Here is a 19756-nt window from a genome sequence, read left to right as displayed (position 1 = left end):
TAGGAAGTCCGTTTGATGGCTGTTTTTTAGTTGAAAAACACTTCACTGGATCACATTCAGTTGTGATCTTTTAAAAATAAAACTATAAACACTGAAGTAATACATAATTTAGAATTTCATTTCTGTAAAATTTATATATGGGAAATTTGCCCGGGGTAAAGACAGGACAAAAAAACCAAAGATAATTTACCTTCTAATGATCAATGAAATACCTAAAGAAGAACATTATTTGTTTCAACATACTGACAAAAGATTATGAAACAATAGCAGCAGAAGCAAAATTAGAATATTGATCACAAAATAATCCACTAGTCTTTTCTTTCAGTCATTGCTTCCAAAATTTCATGTATTTTTTTTCTGGATCTCTAGGTTTTATTTATTTTGTAATAAAATGCCAATAATTCATATTTTTATATTCCAACAAGTTGCAATTTGTTTAAGATTACAGCTACCATTCCATGGAAAAGAAAGTATTTTTGGAATCCTAAGATTTTTAAGAATTAAACTCTGAAGTTTGGCTGGCTTTATTTTTAATTTACAGGTATTGACCCTGTAACAATTGAGTTAAATTACACCAAGATAAAGATAATCTCCAGGTAAGAGGGAACAAATAAGGATGTGAGCTTTCAATGTTTCCTGATTGGGCTCTTTAAAGTGCAGCCCAAGCCAAGATATAGATCACTTTTCCTAGTGGTTGATAACGCTGACATATGAGACAACTACTCCCATCAAGTTTAGAGCCAGGGTTTGTTGAATGTGGCTTGTACTTCTCTAATCACAGCTCAGCACCTGATAAATAGGAAATGAATCTTCACCCCCAAAAGACTTCATTCACAGAAGTTTTATCAGAAATATGCACCAGAATACTTTGGATTCCCGAACCAAGTGTTCAAATGGCAAATTAAGAATTGAGAATAAATGGGGGGAAAAAAAGAGCAAGAGAGCATATGAACCATTCTATCTATCTGCCACTTTTGACCTCAAGATAAGTAGCCACCCCTTCTTACAACGCTCATTAGAAAGAATCATATTAAGACTTGAGACACAAAAGGTGATAACCCTTTCTCAAGTGACCAAGAACTCCATCTCTATATACCACTCCTGTAACACTTCCACACGTACAGGTGTGCCCACTAGGCAACATCACTGCTAAAAAAATGGGATTACTCACCATAGGAGGAGATTCCATAGGGCTGTCCCGGCTGTGGGTACGTAGCATAGGCTGTAGCTTGTTGCATTCCTGTAGTAAACTGTGTTTGCCCATATGCAGCCATAGTTTGTGAGGAAGGGGTAGGAAGAATATGTGGGTATGGTCTGCTATTTGTCAGAAATGACAGAAAATAGAAAGCCCATGCATTAGATGGAAACATGCAAGGTAACTGATTAACAACCAAATCACAAATTCTAGTTAAAGATTGTTTCTTCATGTATAACCTTCAACTATCATAGACAAAGTACTGAAATATTTCAGTGTCCCTCCTAGGCGATGCTCCAAATAAATTTACGTAAGTACACTTAAGTCTCTATGAAACACACTTTAGTTTAACTTAAGGTGTAACATGTGGGCACCAGACCTGACTTAAAATAAGGTAAAAGACTATTCAGAAAAGTTATTTATTGATTAAGAGAAAATACATCTTACTTGGAAGGATAAATCTGTGGTGGGGAGAACTGGTGAGTTGGTCTTGGGCTGAAGCTGCTGCTCCCAATAGCTGGAAAAGAAAAATAATGCACAATCATGAAAGAAAAACACAAAATATGTGTTTGGTAGCATTGATATAGTTTCAGCTCTGGGCAGACCACATGAGATCATAGACCTTTCTGACCTGCAGAAATAGCAATTTCCTAAGTCAACATAATAGGAAGTTAGACTATACTAAGGAACCTACAGACACTGATTAAGTGATTCTGATTTGAAATCAACTCTTAGAAAATATACTCACAATCTTCTTAAATACTAGTCAGTGATGACTTTTACAGTGGCAATACTTTAAGAGCACAGGAGTCCTGGCTACTGTTTGGAACAATGCACTGAAGGGCAGGGGATGGACTTGAATTACAGGGCCAGGCAGGACCGGGAAGTCCTCTGGTCTATTGTTTGGACTCGAGGGGAAACAGACCCCTGAGACCACGGTACCAAGAAACAAAGTCTAGTCTCTCAAAGGAGTAGAAATAGGACAGATTCTCATTTTCCTGCACTGATTCAACAATTTTTTAAAATAAAAATTCATTCCTATATGAAATTTCTCAAGTTGCAAACTCAGCCTGTTATTTTCTTGCTTGGAGGTGGATGTTCCTGTGCCTTTCAGTGATACGTGCTCCACTTCAGCGTCCAAGTCACAAAGTTGTTTTGTTTTTTTTTTTTAAGGAGAGTATTTAAGCATTCAAGCAGAATTTCATTTCTCTTTAATCACACAGACTTGACCCAGTAAGTCTCAGAAATGCACTAAACTGTTAGCAAATATTCTACACTCATTCTGAACTAAAGAAGCAAAAAGACACACTTCTTGCTAACACAAGACCTTAAAATGTTAAGTCTTGATTTCTACTTATGTACATAACTATCTACATGTATTTACCTATACACTCATTTACATACACACATTTACATATATGTACACATTTACATATATATGTATTGCCCCCTTTACCCTCAAATTCTTCCTGTTCTTTTCCTGGCTAAGGTGCATATGTGTTTGGGTACAATTTTTATATGATGTAATATGTTTGTTTTCTTTTTCTACTAATAATCACTGCAGAGGCTCTTATTTATTATATTCTACATTAAGACTCTTTGTAAACGTCCACGTTTTATATATTTTACATAAAATAGATAAAAGTCATATATTTTCACAACATCACGTCAATAAGTATGTTTTTCAAAAATGTAATTTTCTAGCTTGTGTTCGGGAGAATAGTGGTGGATTTGTATTAGAATCTCAAAATCTATGACTAATCCTTTCCTGGTAAAGCAGACTGGCCTAACGCAGTGACAAGAGAATAGCTGGAGGTCAGTATTACTCTTTTGAGTTGCTAGATTTCAACCCTCTGGCTGTTGGTCTGCAAGAGATGGAGGCCTTATGAACAAGAGAAGGCTGGCTAGCCCGGCTGGTGTCCCCTTGTCTCTTGGTACATGTTGGGTTACCACTTTATTCCGGGCATTGAGTTCCATGCTGCAGACGCAAACATGCAAAGACAAGTCCCGGGTGTCACATGTGGGGAGGCCAACACAAATAGCCACAGGAGGACAAGTTAAATATTGCAATTTATAGAAGGGAGAGGTTAGCGAAAGAACCCTTGGACCACAAGTGCTGCCACTGCCTGGGTCACCTGTGACTACAGTCTTTCTACTCCCCTCTTCTAGGCCTGGAAAGAGACCAAGGGCAGAGTAGATTTACCCAGTAGAGTTGCTGAAGGGGCAGTATCTTCCCTGGATAATTACAGATGGAAAGGAAGTTTTTAAAAAATGAAACCACAACACTAGTATGTACTATAACACACAATGAACCCCAAAGCCATTTGATGATAGAAGCCACAGAAATCCCTTTTATTCTTTTCAAGCTCTATCCCTGTATTTTTCAAATTGTGGGTCATGACCCATGAAAAGACCCATGAATTCAACTTAATAGGCTCTTAAATTCATCTTAATAGGCTCCACTCAATAATTTTGTTTTTACAAACAAACAGAATAACAGAAGCTATCAGCATTATTATACAGGGTAAGGTAGGTTTGGAGGGGCTTTGATTTAGATTATATGCATCCTCTATGTGTGTACAAATGAGGAAAGGTTTAGGAGGCTACAGAGTGTGGTAACACAAGCACGGGTTATGGAATCAGAATTTAATTTCAGCTCAGATTCAAGATCCAACTCTTCTATGTGGTCTTAGTCAAGTTGTTTGCTCCCTCTAAGCCTCGACAGGACTTCACAGGTGACTCAGTGGTAAGGAATCTGTCTCCCAAAGCAGGAGACTCAGGTTTGATTCCTGGGTTGGGAAGATCCCCTGGAAAAGGGAATGGCTACCCACTCCAGTATTCTTACCTGGTGAATCCCATGCATGAGGAGCCTGGTGGGCTACAGTCCATGGGGTCGAGAAAGAGTCAGACACAACTTAGCAACTAAACAACAACAAAGCCTTGACATGTTCTCATGTAAAATGATGGTAATAATACTACCCACACCAATAGGCTATGAGGACTAAATGAGATAATGACAAAAAGTGAATAATACAATGTTTGTGTAAGAAATGCTTACCATCTCAGATTCCTAAATTCCCACTATCTTTGCCCTATATCTGCCCCTCCTTTTGTATTTTTAAGTCCAAAGGACAGCATCACCATCTATAATATCCAGTAAAACGCTTAAAAACAGGATTCTTTGTCCCCATTCTATATATGGGGCTAGAAATTAAGGAACACATCCAAACAAATAAGAAAGTTGGTATCTGAACTCATATCTGCCCATTCTTTCCACCCAAATATGCAATCTCCTCAACCCCTTCTTAGAAATCGGAAACCTCAGAATCATCCCATCCCCCTCCCCACATTATATAACTCTCAAGTCAACCATCCCCAATCTAGAAGAGACTGCTGAGCCGTCCTGCATTCTCCATTCCTACCCTCCAGTCCTGGGGCGGGTTTTCAGTAAGTCTTCCCTGGCCTGGAACAATAGCCACTGAGCTCCTCTCCCTGTATTCTACCCCAGCCCTTTGAGTCTCACTACTGCCACCATACTGATCTTCCCTACATGGCAACTTCATGTCCATTCTCCAGCTTACAATGTCTCAACTCCACTCACATTATCCATAGGAAAAAAAAAAAAAAAGATCCTTGGTGGAATGTATCAAGATATTGAAGCATCCACCCACCTGTGGGTTTAGAGTTACACAGCATCCCTGGACTTGAGAACTGCCCATGCATGCCATGTATTTTCCCATCTGCCTTAGTTGTTCTTCATGTCAGATCCTACTGCCTCTTCTTTCATCTGCCTGTCAAACACTCACTCCTCCATTGGGACTACATCATTTTCTCTTTAGGATAATGTCTTCCTCCCATGTGCTTTTTGGAATGTTGTAAACACTGGCAATGTGACACTTACCACACTAACAAACACTGGCGTAATGGTTAGTGTATGTAAGGTATAGGTGTTAGTTTCCTCTGCTAACCACAAGCTTCTAGGGTCAAGGACCTGCTATTCTCCTTTGTAACCCCATGGACTGTACCCCACCAGGCACCTCTGTCCTGGTTTCTCCAGGCAAGATTACTGGAGTGGGTAACCATTCCCTTCTCCAGGAGTTCTTCCCAACCCAGGGATCAAACCTGGGTCTCTTGCATGCAGGCAGATTCTTTACCATCTGAGCCACCAGGGAAGCCCTCAGCATGTGGTAAGTTATCAATAAACAATGTGTGTTTAATGAGACTGTGAAGTTTAGGTCAAAGGCAAAGTACAATTTTTAAAACCATAATGACACAAAAGTTGTGATTTTAAGTTATTTATAGACACAATATATAATACAAAAGGGAATCAACAGTTTTCCTTATTAAATAGATGCAAATAAGAACCTATAATGCTGCTCAAGTGTCCTGCTATTTCTCTGCGTGCACTTAAAACTATTGACCATGTAATGCCATATAAACAGCCACATCCTTGGGGCTTTCTCATTCAAACCCCTATGATCTCTATGTAGCCTTAAGTCAAGAATCTTCTGCCTTCTACCTAAAGTACTTTTTCCCTTAGTTGCCTAAAACACTTTTAACTTTTTTAAAAATAATAGTCATAGAATTCAGGTTAATTGCAATTTCATGAGACCAGAATAGCCTAAGGCAAAAAGAATGCTCCCAGGCCATTTATGAGGGTAAGTAAAATGGCCCTCACACCATAGGTAAACTGCACAGGATGTAGGCCAGAGCCCTGGGACAGAGGGACAATGGCTCCTTCTCTGTTTTAGCACACTTGTTTCCTACCACTTCACATTTTCTCCTACCTCTCATGTGTAAATTAAAGAAGCTCCCCAAATACTACTGTAGGAAGGGAGAGAAGAAGGACCTGAGGCAAGTAAAATCCACAAGCTGGAGAATCCTCTGAAAAGGTCGATAGAAATCTCAAAATTAGCAAGTCCTCAGTTCATGGCTCCCCTGGGCTCCCTCTCATTCAAAATCATTCAGCGAGAGACAATCAGCTCAAAAGCCTAAAAGTAAGTTCTGATTCTCCTCTTTCCCTCATATCCTTTTATCTTAAGTCCAGCCAGCTCTCCCTCCCAAATATAAGCTAAAAGTGACAACTTATTTTCTCTCATCTGCCACTCTATTCCAATCACCAATGTTGGCTGTGACCAGTGGAGAGGACAGCCAGGATACTTCCCCTTCCCTCCTTTTCCCTCCACTCCTCTCCCCTAATAGGATCCTGGCACAATATATTCTGCCTTGGTGACTCCTCCAGGAGGCATGTGAGCTAACAAGCTCTTCCAACATCATCTTCTAAACTAGGAAACACCGGTCTCCCTGTTTCTCCTTACCTTCTCCTCACTCTTCTCCTAAAGAGAATATTCTACATGACAAACAGTGACCTCTTAAAAATATTAATCAGATCATCATGTCACAACCTCCACTTGTCCTCAACTCCAAGCCCTGTTATCCTCCTATTTCACTTCCATTAACCCAAACTTATTCCCTCACTTCCCTAAGAGCTCTGCTCCAATGCCCTCTCCTCAGAGGAAGCCTCCCTCTAAAAGAGACCCCTACCCACTCTTCACTATAGACTTTGATCTGCTTTTGTTTTCTTCAGAGTACTTTTCACCGCCTACTTATTTACATTGCTACTTATCTACTTATCATCTGTCTCTCCCACAAGAATGAAAGATCCATGAAAACAGTGACCTGCTTACTTTTTCACCACTATGTTGGCCCACAGCCTAGCACATTGCCTGGCACATAGTAGGTGCTCAATACATAATTGTTGAATGAATGAATCAGATCCCCAAAGGTAAATCTTTCTGTGAACAATTACAAAGAAATCATATTTTGTCACACAAGATGTTTTTTCTCCTCCAGAAATTTCCAATTTTCAAATACATCAGATATCAACTTTATATGATCAATATCATCAACTGGCATGATGAAAACAAATGAATAACAAATTTGGGCTTTGTGGAAGTAGCAACAGGTAAAGATATTTTGCAATCCCTCCAAGCACATTATTTTCAACCGCAATTGTTCTCAACATTTAAATCATTAAAGTATTGCTTTTCATTGGTCATGTTCATGACTGTATTTTAAAAACATAATAAACATTTAAATCATTGAAGTATTGCTTTTCATTGGTCATTCTCATCACTGTATTTTAAAAACATAATAAACAACCTTGCATTTTTCAATTCAGCCACATGCATTAGAAAATCAACCTCTCTCCTCTCAGTCCTCCACACCAGGATACCTGGTGATTTCCCTGGAAAAGAGTGTGCCTTGCTGCCTCCTTAGAGATTTAAGATGCTAGAGCTCACTGAAGAACTCAGGTGGAAATAGCTATTACCAATGTCAGGATGACTCTACTTCTTCATTATTTTTGATATCCATTTCCTTAAGATACCCTGAATATTTGAGATGTGAATATTTAAGCTATCATAGAGAAGGAAGGAGGCATAGTGACCACAGAGATAAAGACCATCTTGGAGTTAATGCCTGGAGATTCCTTTCTCCAGCCTCCTCTTCCCTTAGAAACCTTAAGTCCTATTCATAATCACTCCAGCATGCCATAGTTTTTACATCTTTACTCATGAAAGAGAGGGAGGAAGAGAGTAGGGGAAGGAGGATAGGAGGAGGAGGAAGAGAGAAGGGAAGAGAAAAACTAAAAGACAATAGAAAATGAAGGTCCATCCCCATGTTGTTCTGTGTCTGCTATGCTTTGACCCAATTCCCCAGCTCACGTGATCCTTTCCTCTGTGTCCAACAGTCAATCTACGGCAAACAAGATCCTCCATAGCTTCAGTCTCTTCACCAATCTCTCCACCTTCCACTAAGCCCGCCTTCAAGGCCCTAACTTTTTCTGCATCTTTCCCCAGTAGAGGCTGCTCCTCCCAGATTCCAGAATCATAAAGACCTAAAAATACATCCTCCTTGTTGTTTCTCCCAAACCATTGTTTTTCTGCTGTCCCAGGAAATCCTCCCTTCTCTGAAGTTCACGACAACTCTTTAACACTTCCATGAATGACCCACCTCCTAAGAACTGCCTCGACTTTATCAAAAACTTTGGTATTTGACTGTGTTCCAACATTATCATGGGTCTCTGCTCTTTCTCATTTAGTCTCGGCCTCAACTCTGGTCTTCTATTCTGGTCAACCATCAAGCTCAAGACCACATCCTGGACTTCCTTCTCCATTTCAGTCTTAAACCACAACAGCACCAACTGATTCATTTGTTTATTTACAAACATGTACTGACCACTGCCCATGGACTCCAATCCATGATGGCCACTGGGAGTGTGAACAAGACAAAAAGAATCTCTACTCTCACAGGGCCATGGTTTAGCAGGAGGAAGTGAAGTGAGTGAAAGTTGATCAGTCGTGTTCAACTCTTTGTGACCCCATGGGCTGTATAATCCGTGGAATTCTCCAGCTCAGAATACTGGATTGGGTAGCCATTCCCTTCTCTAGGGGATCTTCCCAACCAACCCAGGGACTGAACCCAGCTCTCCCACATTGCAGGCAGATTCTTTGCCATCTGAGCCACCAGGGAAGCCTGGTGGAGGAAAGATACTGCAAAATAATCTTTAAAGGGCTGATAAAGGCTGAGGAAGGGAAGTACAAAGAACCAACTCCAGAAGCATGAGGTGGGGACCTGAGTTTTGAGATTAAAGAAGAAACATCCTCTTTTCACAGAATTTTCATTCCTTATTCCCATCTTATCTGTTCTCCAAGCCATCAAGAGAGGCAGGACCCCTGACATGTTATATTCTCTCAATCTATTATCCCCTTCCTTCACTCTTTTCTACCTATTCTAGGTAGGCAAACAGTTATTTGAAACTAGTCTTTCACTGATGCCCTCAGTTCTCTTCTCATATTGAGTCACTTCAGAGAAAAAAGTAGAAGCCATCATTCATTCATGTATTCAAAATTTATCTAGTAAATATCTGAGTGCCTGTGTTGTTAAAGTGTTAGTCACTCAGTCATGTCGACTCTTGTGACCCCATGATCTGTAGACCACCAGAGAAATCCACGGGATTTCCCAGGCAAGAATACTGGAGTGGGTTGCCATTCCCTTCCCCAGGGCATCTTCCTGACCCAGGGATCCAATTCAGGTCTCCTTCACTGCAGGCAGATTCTTTACCATCTGACCACCAGGGAACCCCAATCTGACTACCTAACAAATGCCAGGTACTTTTTCAGGTGTCAGGGATACAAATGAATAAAAGAAGACTGAATCCCTGCCATCTCAAGCTTACATTCTGATGGGGTTGAGAGACCAACAATAAACCTAATACACAACTGGATGCTATCGTTTGTAAACGGTTCTGTGTGTCATTTGGTGGACAGGAGATTCAGCATTTAGAGAGATCAGAAGTCTAGAGTGAGAGTTTTGTAACACTGAGTAGGGTGGTCAGAGTGGGTATCATCAAAAAGGTGGGATGTGAAGGTCAGGCAGGGATGGAGTCAGGCAGGTACCTAATGAGGTACCTGGCAGCGGGACTGCCCTTGCAGAGACCCTGATTAGAGGAAGAGCAGGAAGCAAGGGAGGCAGGCAATAGGATCTGCTGGGCTTGCAAGCTCACTGTAAGGATTCATCTTTTATTCAAAGATGAATGGGAGCTGCTGGAGGGTTTGAACAGAGGAATCAGGCAGGAACTCCCTCACTATCTTGCCTCCTCCTCCTCTCCAAACTCATCTGCATTACTTCCCATTCATCTTTCCTAAGGTTTCTGTGGAAAAGCTATTCTTTTTCTAGGGTGATCCACTCCTGTTTTGAATGTAAGCTATTACTATGTCATTAGGATTGCCTTGACCTTTCACCCTTGCTTCTATCAAGCTCATATTGGCATCCCAGACCACCCTGACCTTCTAAATGTCATGATCAGCCCTCCAACTCTCTTTCTAATGGGCCATCATCTCTTCTTCTTTTACTCCCTATGGACATGAAAGACATTTTTCTCTTCCCTGTCTCCACTTTCTCATTCATTAAGTCATTCATTCATGCAATAAACTTTATGAGGACATACTACCTTCTAGGAACTACGCTGAAGACACAGAGGCAGGGCACATGGGCCAGTGAGCACAAGGAGAAATGAAGCTCGCTTGTTCACTTTGTCCACTAAAACTGCTAAATCCATCCATTCTTCTCATTTTTTAACTTTCCTATTTTGAAATAATTTGACAATTGCAGAAAAGTTGCAAGAACAGTAGAAAAACTTCCCATATATCTTTAACCCAAACCTCCCAAATGGTAACATTTTCTGAGATTAGCTTTTATTCTCTCTCTCTATATATATATATGTGTGTGCATGTATGCACCTGTATAGCTCACATTTTTTGGAGATGTGGATATGATACCTCTTTACACATAAATATTTAGTGCATATTTCTTAAAAACAAGAAATTTCTTCACCACAGGACTGTGATAAAAATCAGGAAAAACACTGATGCAATGCAATACCATTATTCATAAATACTTTGGGATTCATAAACACTTTGGAATTATTCATAAATACTTTGGGATTATTCAGATACTTTGAGAAAACATGGTAATCATGTCTTTGCAGTATATGATTCTTGTACTTTAAAATGATGCCTTTTTAAAGGTATGATTTTTATACATATGCTGTGCAAAAAAAAAAAATCACAAAAAAGGCAAAATGAATAAAATTTCTTGTTCACCACCAACTCCCAGAACTTCTTCAAACTTGTGTCCATCGAGTCAGTGATGCCATCCAACCATCTCATCCTCTGTCATCTCCTCCTCCTCCTGCCTTCACTCTTTCTCAGCATCAGGGTCTTTTCTAAAGGAGTCTTTTCTGATGAGTCAGGGTCTGTTCTAATGAGTCAGTTCTTTGCATCAGATGGCCAAAGTTGAAGCTTCAGCATCAGTCCTTCCAATGAATATTGCCAGCACCCTATTTCATGTCTTCACTGTTTCTTGCCCAGATGAAAGAAAAAAAACAACAACCCTATCTGTTCCCTACCCTCCTGTTCCCCAGCCTTCCTTCCATTCTGCCCAAGTCATTCCATAAGGGAATATGATCATGCAATGCTCTTCCTCTGGGGCCACCCACAGCACTCAGGGTAAAACACACACACCATACGGAACACACCAGCCTGTTTCGATTCTGGCCCCTGTCTCCCCATGCAGCACACCCTCCACCACTCACACCAGACACACCAAGAATGTTGATCCATCAGTGGCTCCTCCAAGTTCCATGCCTCTTTGCTTTGGTCTCCTCCCATGGAATGTGCCATCCATCCAGCTTCCTCATCCTCAATTCTATGTGTGCTTTATTGCTACCCATTCTTAAAGGCTGAGCATAGGCATCTCCTCCAGAAAACCTTGGCTGACCAGCCCACTCCAACTCGGTTTCTTCCTGGGTGTTCTCAGGGGTTCCTAGGCTTCCCTCTGGCATTACCGAGCTGAACTGTGATGGCCTGGTGATTAGGTTGCCCTATTAAGCCACAAGCCAGGACCATTCTCACACATCTTTGAACCCATAATAGCACTAAGCACACTGCTTGACATGAGTCAAATTCCAGTAAGTGCTTTATGAAAGAACTATAGGTATAACATTTTATTTCCTATTGCCTCTAGCTGGTACCATTAGCATAAAAGTTGTGCATCTGCATTTTGTTTTATATCTAATATAACTCTTTTTAGTTGTGTTATATGTGAAATGATCCTGAGAGCTGGATGAACTCGATCACAAATTTACCAAAGTAGAGCATTTCCAATGGAAAGTTTTTATAAACAGAGCAGACAACTTGAAGAGGGTTAAAAATTGAAGAATTACTTCTGATAAAAATGATTTTTTAATGGAAAGTGTCCAAGCTGGGTAATTTGACAAAGATAAACTCAAATCCTCACAGTGAATTTATTATCACAGTCACTTCTTTTTAATCAGGAATTTCATTATAACGGAGGTGAAACACACATATTTTGTTTGTTGGAGGCAGACTTTATCAATGTGAAAGAGATGAAAAACCAACTTAAGGATCTAAAGCTGCTTTACAAAGTCTAATCTCTAGCAGATATGACAGTTACTTAGGAGGATGACTTGGCAAGTCAGTTTAGTGGGTATCAGAAGCCAGTATTTTGCTTGATTAGAAAAATCACACAGGGGCTTCCCTGGTAGTCCAATGGCAAAGATCCATGCTGCCAGTGTGGGTGGCCCAGGTTTGATCCCTGGCCAGGTTCCCTTGTGGCTCAGCTGGTAAAGAATCCACCTGCAATGCGGGAGACCTGGGTTCAATCCCTGGGTTGGGAAGAGCCCCTGGAGAGGGGAAAGGCTACCCACTCCAGTATTCTGACCTAGAGAATTCCATGGACTGTGTAGTCCACGGGGTCACAAAGAGTCGGACACGACTGAGCGCCTTTCACTTTCAGGGAGCTAGAGTCCACATGCTGCAGCTAAGAGTGTGCATGCTTCAACTAAAGGTCCCACATGCCACACAACAAAGACCAAAGATCCCGCGTGCCACAACTAAGACCCAGCACAGGCAAATAAATAAAAACAGTTTATAAAAGAAAAAGAGAAATCACACAGATGAGAGACAAAAGGGGTCATTAACATAATAAAGATAATTTAGAGAACAGCACCCATTTTGATTTTTTTTTTCCTCCAAAATTTTCAGCATCACACTAAATAAAAACATCAGAATTGCAAGTATGTGACTCTGAGAAAAACTATACAGTATTACACAGAGACTAGACCCATACATATGCATCTACACACATATATTTGTACATATATAAACCACGAAAAATAGTGTTTCACATTAATGTGAAAATCTAATATTATTTCCTTACCTGAACCTGAGAAATTGTCTAAAGACCCGTCTGCTGTTGTTGAAACTATTTCACTGCTGCTCATTGGCTCTGTTTTAACTACAAAAATAAACAACATATATCATGTATCCAATTAATAGTTATTTGTAAAGGCACAGTAGAGAAGATATAACATTCAAAAAAGTTTTAAGAAAATACTCTAAAAATCAACACTTTCATATTAGTATATAAATCAGATTGATATTCTTAATAGAGTTTTTAAAGAAATTCACCTTAAGTTTTTCTAAGGAACCTATTGTGACAAGTAACTTTTAAAAGAAACACTTTAAACTAAAAGTTGCTTTCTCAGTTATCCAGCATGGCTGAAAAACAGCCTGCTCACTTTAATGGATTATTATTACCACCCAGCCACACCAATTCATCAATGTCTAACGTACACTTAGTACCAAAACCACATTAAATATAAATGAAGCATAAATAAAATTTTCCATTTAAAAATAATAATGATAGCAGACAGTTTGTAGAAAACATAACCTTTGGTAAAGTCCCTTGGGTCTATAAACTAAAGACATTTATATTTATGCTATTGGTTCTCCAAAGCAAATCCACTCTACTGTTATAGTGATGGGGTTATTACAGATAGGCCAGACCACCTCTGGACACTTTTTCCCCTAGTTTTATATTTTTTTAAATAAAAAGATAGAACCATTATTTTCCCTAGAAATTACTAGCAAAGTGCTATCACTGGAATTTGCCCAGCCCATTCTGTGGAAGTTATACACCCCTACTAACAGGTTTTCAAAGAGAGTGTAACAATATTTTAGAGGTTACCTAAAAATCAATAACATGTATCTCAAAATGAAGGCCACAGCAAGAGAATATTTGGGGAGGCTTCTCTCACCATGTAAATACATTCTGGAATGGGGAAAGACGATGGAGAAAATGCAGCTTTTCCTTCTCTTAACACTGCCAATCTCATATAAACATAAGGCAAAGGACAAATTCACCCTCTTGGGCCTTCAAATCTTTCACTCGTGCATAATGAGTAGTTTAAAATACACATTACGAATAGTTGCAGCAGATAGTCACTTTCAAACAATTAATTATTTAGACTGTCTCTAAACCAAGTTGAAAAATAAAATTAATTCAAAACATTAATTATTTAGACTGTCTCTAAACCAAGTTGAGTCCAAAGGGAATCACTTCAACTGACTGTTCTAACGTAGAACAAACAATAGTGTGATTGAAGTTTTCACTTTTCCACTTCTTCTTTTAGATTAGAAGTCTTAGTTGATGCTAATAAATTCTGATATAAGCCTATATTTCCCTCTTCACGCCTCCACAAAACCTAACGATATTGCCCTTCATAATCATTACCCTGCCACAGATTCAGGAAGCCAGGGACACCAGTGCTAGTCCACAGCTTCCTGCTCACTTACCCACATCCTTATCTTACCGCTTTAAAAAGAACTCATATAATGCCCTGTACATACAAAGCAAAAGTTCTATTTCACTCTGTACTTGACAGATTACCACTGGGATCTAACTTAGTATCAAATATCACATGACCAGAAAAAGACCAGAGCCATGCCCAAGAGAAAGAGGTCCTACAAAGCACCTACTACGTGTGAGAGTCTTTAAAAACATTCTAATTAATCCCTAAATAATTCTACAAGCAGATCTCAGAAGACAACATACAAACTCTCTAGTTTCACATGCAAAAACTGAAATCAGAGATATAAAGAAATTGCCCAAGTGGCTGAAATGGGATTTCATGTTAGATATTTTTTATTCCAAGGTTGAAAACACTGGCAGTTAAGTGGCACATCCCAATAATAAGACCCAACACAGTACAGCAATGGAAGCACTGCCACACTCTGTAGACATAACGGGAAGCAAAACCCCTACAGTCCTTGTATCCCTAGAGTGTTAATGCTTCCAGGCTAGAGAACTCACTGGCAGATCTCAAGTGGAAGGTCCACACTCACCTGGCTGCCCGGGAAAGATGGTGAAGAAGAAATTTACAGTGTGAGATGTTAGCCCAGGTGACTCCTAAGTCTTTGCCAAATCTGAGGTCCTTGATTCTGTAGATTGGACTGTAAAATTCATGAAAGCTTGACTCTGCCTAACTACTGCTACCTTTGTACCCCTATGACCCACCCCAGCTACTCTCCATATTTGGCTTAATCAAGTAGTTTTCACTCCTAAGAGGCATATTCGATTGTCCTTGAGATGCCACTGAAAATATGCAAAAAGAATAGGAAGGAAAAGAAGGGGATACTTAACCTTTTAGGCCTCAAGTCCATTGCTTTTTGCCATTGTTTAAATATATTCATCTATAGACTAAAGAATAAAGGCTCCCTTTTCCTGATGAATCCATTTTTTTAAAGGCTCACTGTTAAAGAGAAGAGCCAGTACATAAAGTAACTACCAGAATATTTGTGATCTTATCAGGTACTGTAGGTCAACCTGCCAATCACCAGCCACCTGATGCTACAGAGACTGGTGACTTACTGTGATAGAAAATAGTTTCTGAATGAAAGCCAAATAAACAGAGACCACTTCTGGCCTTGGGCATGCCAAGCATACACCCACCAGAAGATTAAAAAAGACAAGATAATAATCCTGTGGCCACCAAAGCTTTACATATCCCTACTAGTGCCATGACATTTATAAATATGTCATAAGCGACATAATAAAGCCCCTTACAAAGCTCTGAATTTAGAAACACAACATACTGGATTTTTAAAGTTTGATCATTTTAAGGTGCTATTATGTCTGACAATAAGGATCCCCTCTACACTCCCTATCTGAAAAGAAAAACATCTACGAATAACCTGTTCTCCTCTAAATAATGGTAGGATTCTTCTACCTCCACCACACTTTTTCCTTTGCTATATGATTTCATTCTGTCAGAAAACAGCAACTTTTATTCTCTTTTGCCCCCACTCAAGAATCTGTCTTTTCTCCTCCACTCTGAATTTTCAATATCCTATCTGATATTTAAGGACTCATCCTTTAAAAAATACTCAGAAATTCTTCTTCCTCACTTTAATCTCCCTGATCCTTTCAACAGCTTCACCTAACCATGCACTTTAGGCTTGAGCTATACTGGGCAACTTGCTATATCCTCCAGAGGTACCACACATTTCCATCTATCAGTGCCTTTGAGCTTTTGTTTTGAAGGCAGATAATTCAAATACCCACCATAAGACTTTGTGAAGTTATTCCATCTCTTCAACACTGATCATCTCATCTACAAAATTTAAGAAGTGATATCTACAGTGGCATTTACATACAGAATACACTCAACCATAAAAAAATAATTTTTTTTCCATAAAATTTTTCCATTTGCGATAGCATGAGTGGACCTTGAGAGTATTAGCGAAACAAGTCAAAAGAGAAAGAAACACTGTATGATTTCACTTCTTTGTGGAATATACAAAGCAAAACTCACAGATAAAGAGAACAGATGCTCATAGACGCAAAGTGGTTGCCAAAGGGGGTCTAGGGAGTCGGTGAAATGGATGAAGGGGGTCAAGAGATACAAACTTCCAGCTGTAAGATAAATAAGCCATGGAGAGGGTGACTATAGTCAATAATATTATACTGCATGTTTGAAAGTTTCTAGGTTCCTGTCACAAGAAAAAAAATGTTATCTACATCCTAGGAATGCAGTAAGGATCTATAAAATGTATGTAAAGTACCTGGCATACAGAAGGAACTGAAACTATATTTATCATCATCATTAGTAGCAGTATTATATAACTACTATACTGAATGCCTTCCTCCTAGGGAATAGTACAGGGAGCAACAGAGAATAGAGTTAAAATATATAATAAATAAGTGAATGAATGAATAAAGGAAAGAATAAAGAGTTAAAAGCACCAGCTTTGGAATTATCAGTTGTTCAATCTAGATTTGCTATTAACAGTATGACCCAGGAAAAGTGACTCAATTTCTGTGTGCCTCTGCTTCCTCATCAGTAACTGGACACAATACACTCATGAGAATATTTTAAAAAGATAAATGCTTATAAATCACTGAACAATGAGCTAGGTCCAGATGCCATGCTTTTATAATTACTCTATCATTAGAGTGTCTTATTAAAATGAGGATGAGAAATCAAAGTGGTTTCTTCTGGGACAGAATCTGTTACAAACTTCACATTAAAATGAAGCTTACCCTTTGAAAAGTAAATGAGAAGAATCTGAAGCTAAGTGGCTTGTCTAAGATCAACCATGAAGCCATTGCCTCAGGACAGCCAAAATCAAATCAAGGTAATTTGGATGTAACAAGAAGGCAGGACTAAATCATGATTATATTAATAAAACATACACCTCTGTCATTACAATCAGTGTATACGCTTCCTGAAGAAACAGACTAGAGGAAGGATGCTGACCACGGCGATCGTGATGGAAGATTCCAGGAGAAAATGTGGACATCTCTCTCCAGCACTATTCAGGATGAATATACTATATGTTAGAGCTTCCCAGGTGACATTAGTGGTAAAGAACCCGGCTACCATGCAGGAGACATAAGAGACAAAGGTTCGATCTCTGAGTTGGGAAGATCCCCTGGAAAAGGAAATGGCAACCCATTCCAGTATTCTTGCTGGGAAAATTCCAAGGACAGAGGAGCCTGGCGGGCTACAGTCCATGAGGTCACAAAGAGTCAGACATGACTGAAACGACAGAGCACACACACATACTGTATATGGCCCATGAAAAAGAGAACCCTGTTTTGATTCACCATAAATTTAAGTGGAGATAGATCTATCAGATCACTCTCAAGATCAACCAACTAACCCATCATACCATGATTCCACACTCATCAAGCACCTTTATTATCGATGCAACATCCATATCTTCTTTGCAACAATACCCCAATATTTGGTTATTTTGTCTCAACAACTTCAATCACTTCATCCCAAGGGACTATTTCCCTTCTGCCTCCCCTAATTTCAAAAACAGGCAGCAGAACTATGTACAATAGCCAGGACATGGAAGCAACCTAAATGTCCATCAATAGAGGAAAATGGATAAAGAAGATGTGGTATGTATATACAATGGAATATTACTCAGCCATATAAAAGAATGAACTAATGCCACTTGCCGCAACATTGATTGTCATAAAGACAAATATTGTATGATACCAATTATATGTAGAATCTTAAAAAATGGTACAAATGAACTTATTTATAAAACAGATATAGAGTCACAGATGTAGAAAAACTTATGGTTACAGGAGGTAAAGTAGGAGAAGGGATAAACTGGGAGACTAAGATAGACATACACACACTATATAAAACAGATAATGAGGCTAATTAAACCAATAAAGGGACTTCCCAGGTGGTGCCTGTGGTAAAGAATCCACCTGCCAATGCAGGAGATGCAAGAGATGTGGGTTCAATCTCTGGGCCAGGAAGACCCCCTGGAAAAGGAAATGGCAAACCACCCCAGTATTCTTGCTTGGAAAATTCCATGGACAGAGGATCCTGGCGGGTTACAGTTCATGGGGTTGCAAAGAGTCAGACATGACTGAGCACATATAAACACATCATCACATATGCATATGACTGTTAGGGTTATTGATGGAAAATTCTAGTTTGCTTCCCAGGTGGCACTAGTGGTAAAGAACCCACATGATAATGTAAGAGGCATAAGAGACACGAGTTCAATCCCTGGGTTGGGAAGATCCCTGGAGAAGGGCATGGCAATCCACTCCAGTATTCTTGCCTGGAGAATCCCATGGACAGAGGAGCCTGGCGGGCTATAGTCCATAGGGTCTCAAAGGGTTGGACACGACTGAAGCAACTTAGCAAGCACTCACAAACCAATATAAAATAGATAACTAATACTGTACAGAACAGGGAACTCTACTTAATACTCTTAAGGGCCTACACTCTTAAGGGCCTACATTGAAAAACAATCTACAAACAAGTGGATAAAATTATCTATATAACTGATTCACCTTGCTGTACACCTGAAACTAACACAACTTGTAAATTAACTATACTCTAATAAAATTTTTTAATAAAAGAAAAGCCAAAATCTAAATAAATAAGCAAATAGGCAGGTCTCTACTAATTAAAAAAAAATCTTTTCTCAACCATTATCTATTTCTCTGCCTTCTTACATCACTAAGTTTTCTAAAAACCTGCCTTCGAATTCTTAGTATCTACTCTCTCTTTAGTCCTCTGCAACATCCCTTTATAGCTACTATTTTACTAAAAGGATTTTAATTGCCTAATTCAAACTCTTCTCCATCCTGATTTTCCTTAATTTTTCTGTAGAACGGGCCTTCCTCTGACATTTTTCTCATCATCGATCAATACAACACAGCAATGTTTCCCTGATCTCCTTGTGTTTTTACCTCTGGACTGTTCTCCTCTGCTTACTCTCTGGTTTGATAATTGTACTTCCTCCTTATCCATCTAAATTTTCCTTCACAATCATGTCTTTCCTTGCAACCATTTAAAAAAATCTTCTCCATGGAGACAACTCTCAAATCTTTATCCACATGCACAACTTTTTCATGGGGACCAATCCTCATATTCCAATTGTCCAATGCCCTTGTCTGGATCAAGGGCAAATCAAGTGCTCAAATGCAATCTCCTCATCCTATCCTTTTGTAGTCACGCCATCTAGACTGAGCATTTCACGCTGATTCCTCCCAGCAACTCTTTCCTCACACTACACTGTCAATCTATCATCTCTACCGTTCTAATCTTTCACAACCACTTTTCCCCTAATTTCAGTCACAAGCCTAATTACTGTA

General features: G+C 39.4%; 1 protein-coding gene across 50 annotated transcripts in view; it reads right to left on the bottom strand.

Annotated features, from left to right (window-relative positions):
* The window catches only part of EYA1 (EYA transcriptional coactivator and phosphatase 1), a 659176-nt gene that overhangs the window by 191132 nt on the left and 448288 nt on the right, over positions 1–19756 (bottom strand). For 32 of the 50 annotated variants that reach the window (XR_014057024.1, XR_014057025.1, XR_014057026.1 and 29 more), the window contains 3 exons: positions 12998–13075; positions 1643–1712; positions 1172–1317 (listed from right to left, as the gene is read on the bottom strand). Coding sequence is in view for 46 of the 50 variants with exons in the window: in XM_081501709.1 (XP_081357835.1) it covers positions 1172–1317; positions 1643–1712; positions 12998–13075 (294 nt within the window). In the remaining 4 variants the exon portion in view is untranslated. The remainder of the gene's footprint in view (positions 1–1171; positions 1318–1642; positions 1713–12997; positions 13076–19756) is intronic. The other 18 variants (XR_014057023.1, XM_081501721.1, XM_081501727.1 and 15 more) reach the window with 1 other exon arrangement.

Source organism: Giraffa tippelskirchi, chromosome 6 (genome assembly GCF_054371585.1).
Source record: "Giraffa tippelskirchi isolate mGirTip1 chromosome 6, T2T-mGirTip1v1.2.pri, whole genome shotgun sequence".
In the NCBI taxonomy this organism is placed as follows: domain Eukaryota; kingdom Metazoa; phylum Chordata; class Mammalia; order Artiodactyla; family Giraffidae; genus Giraffa; species Giraffa tippelskirchi.
The sequence above is the reverse complement of the archived record's forward strand: the minus strand, read 5'-3'. Positions and strand labels throughout refer to the sequence as shown.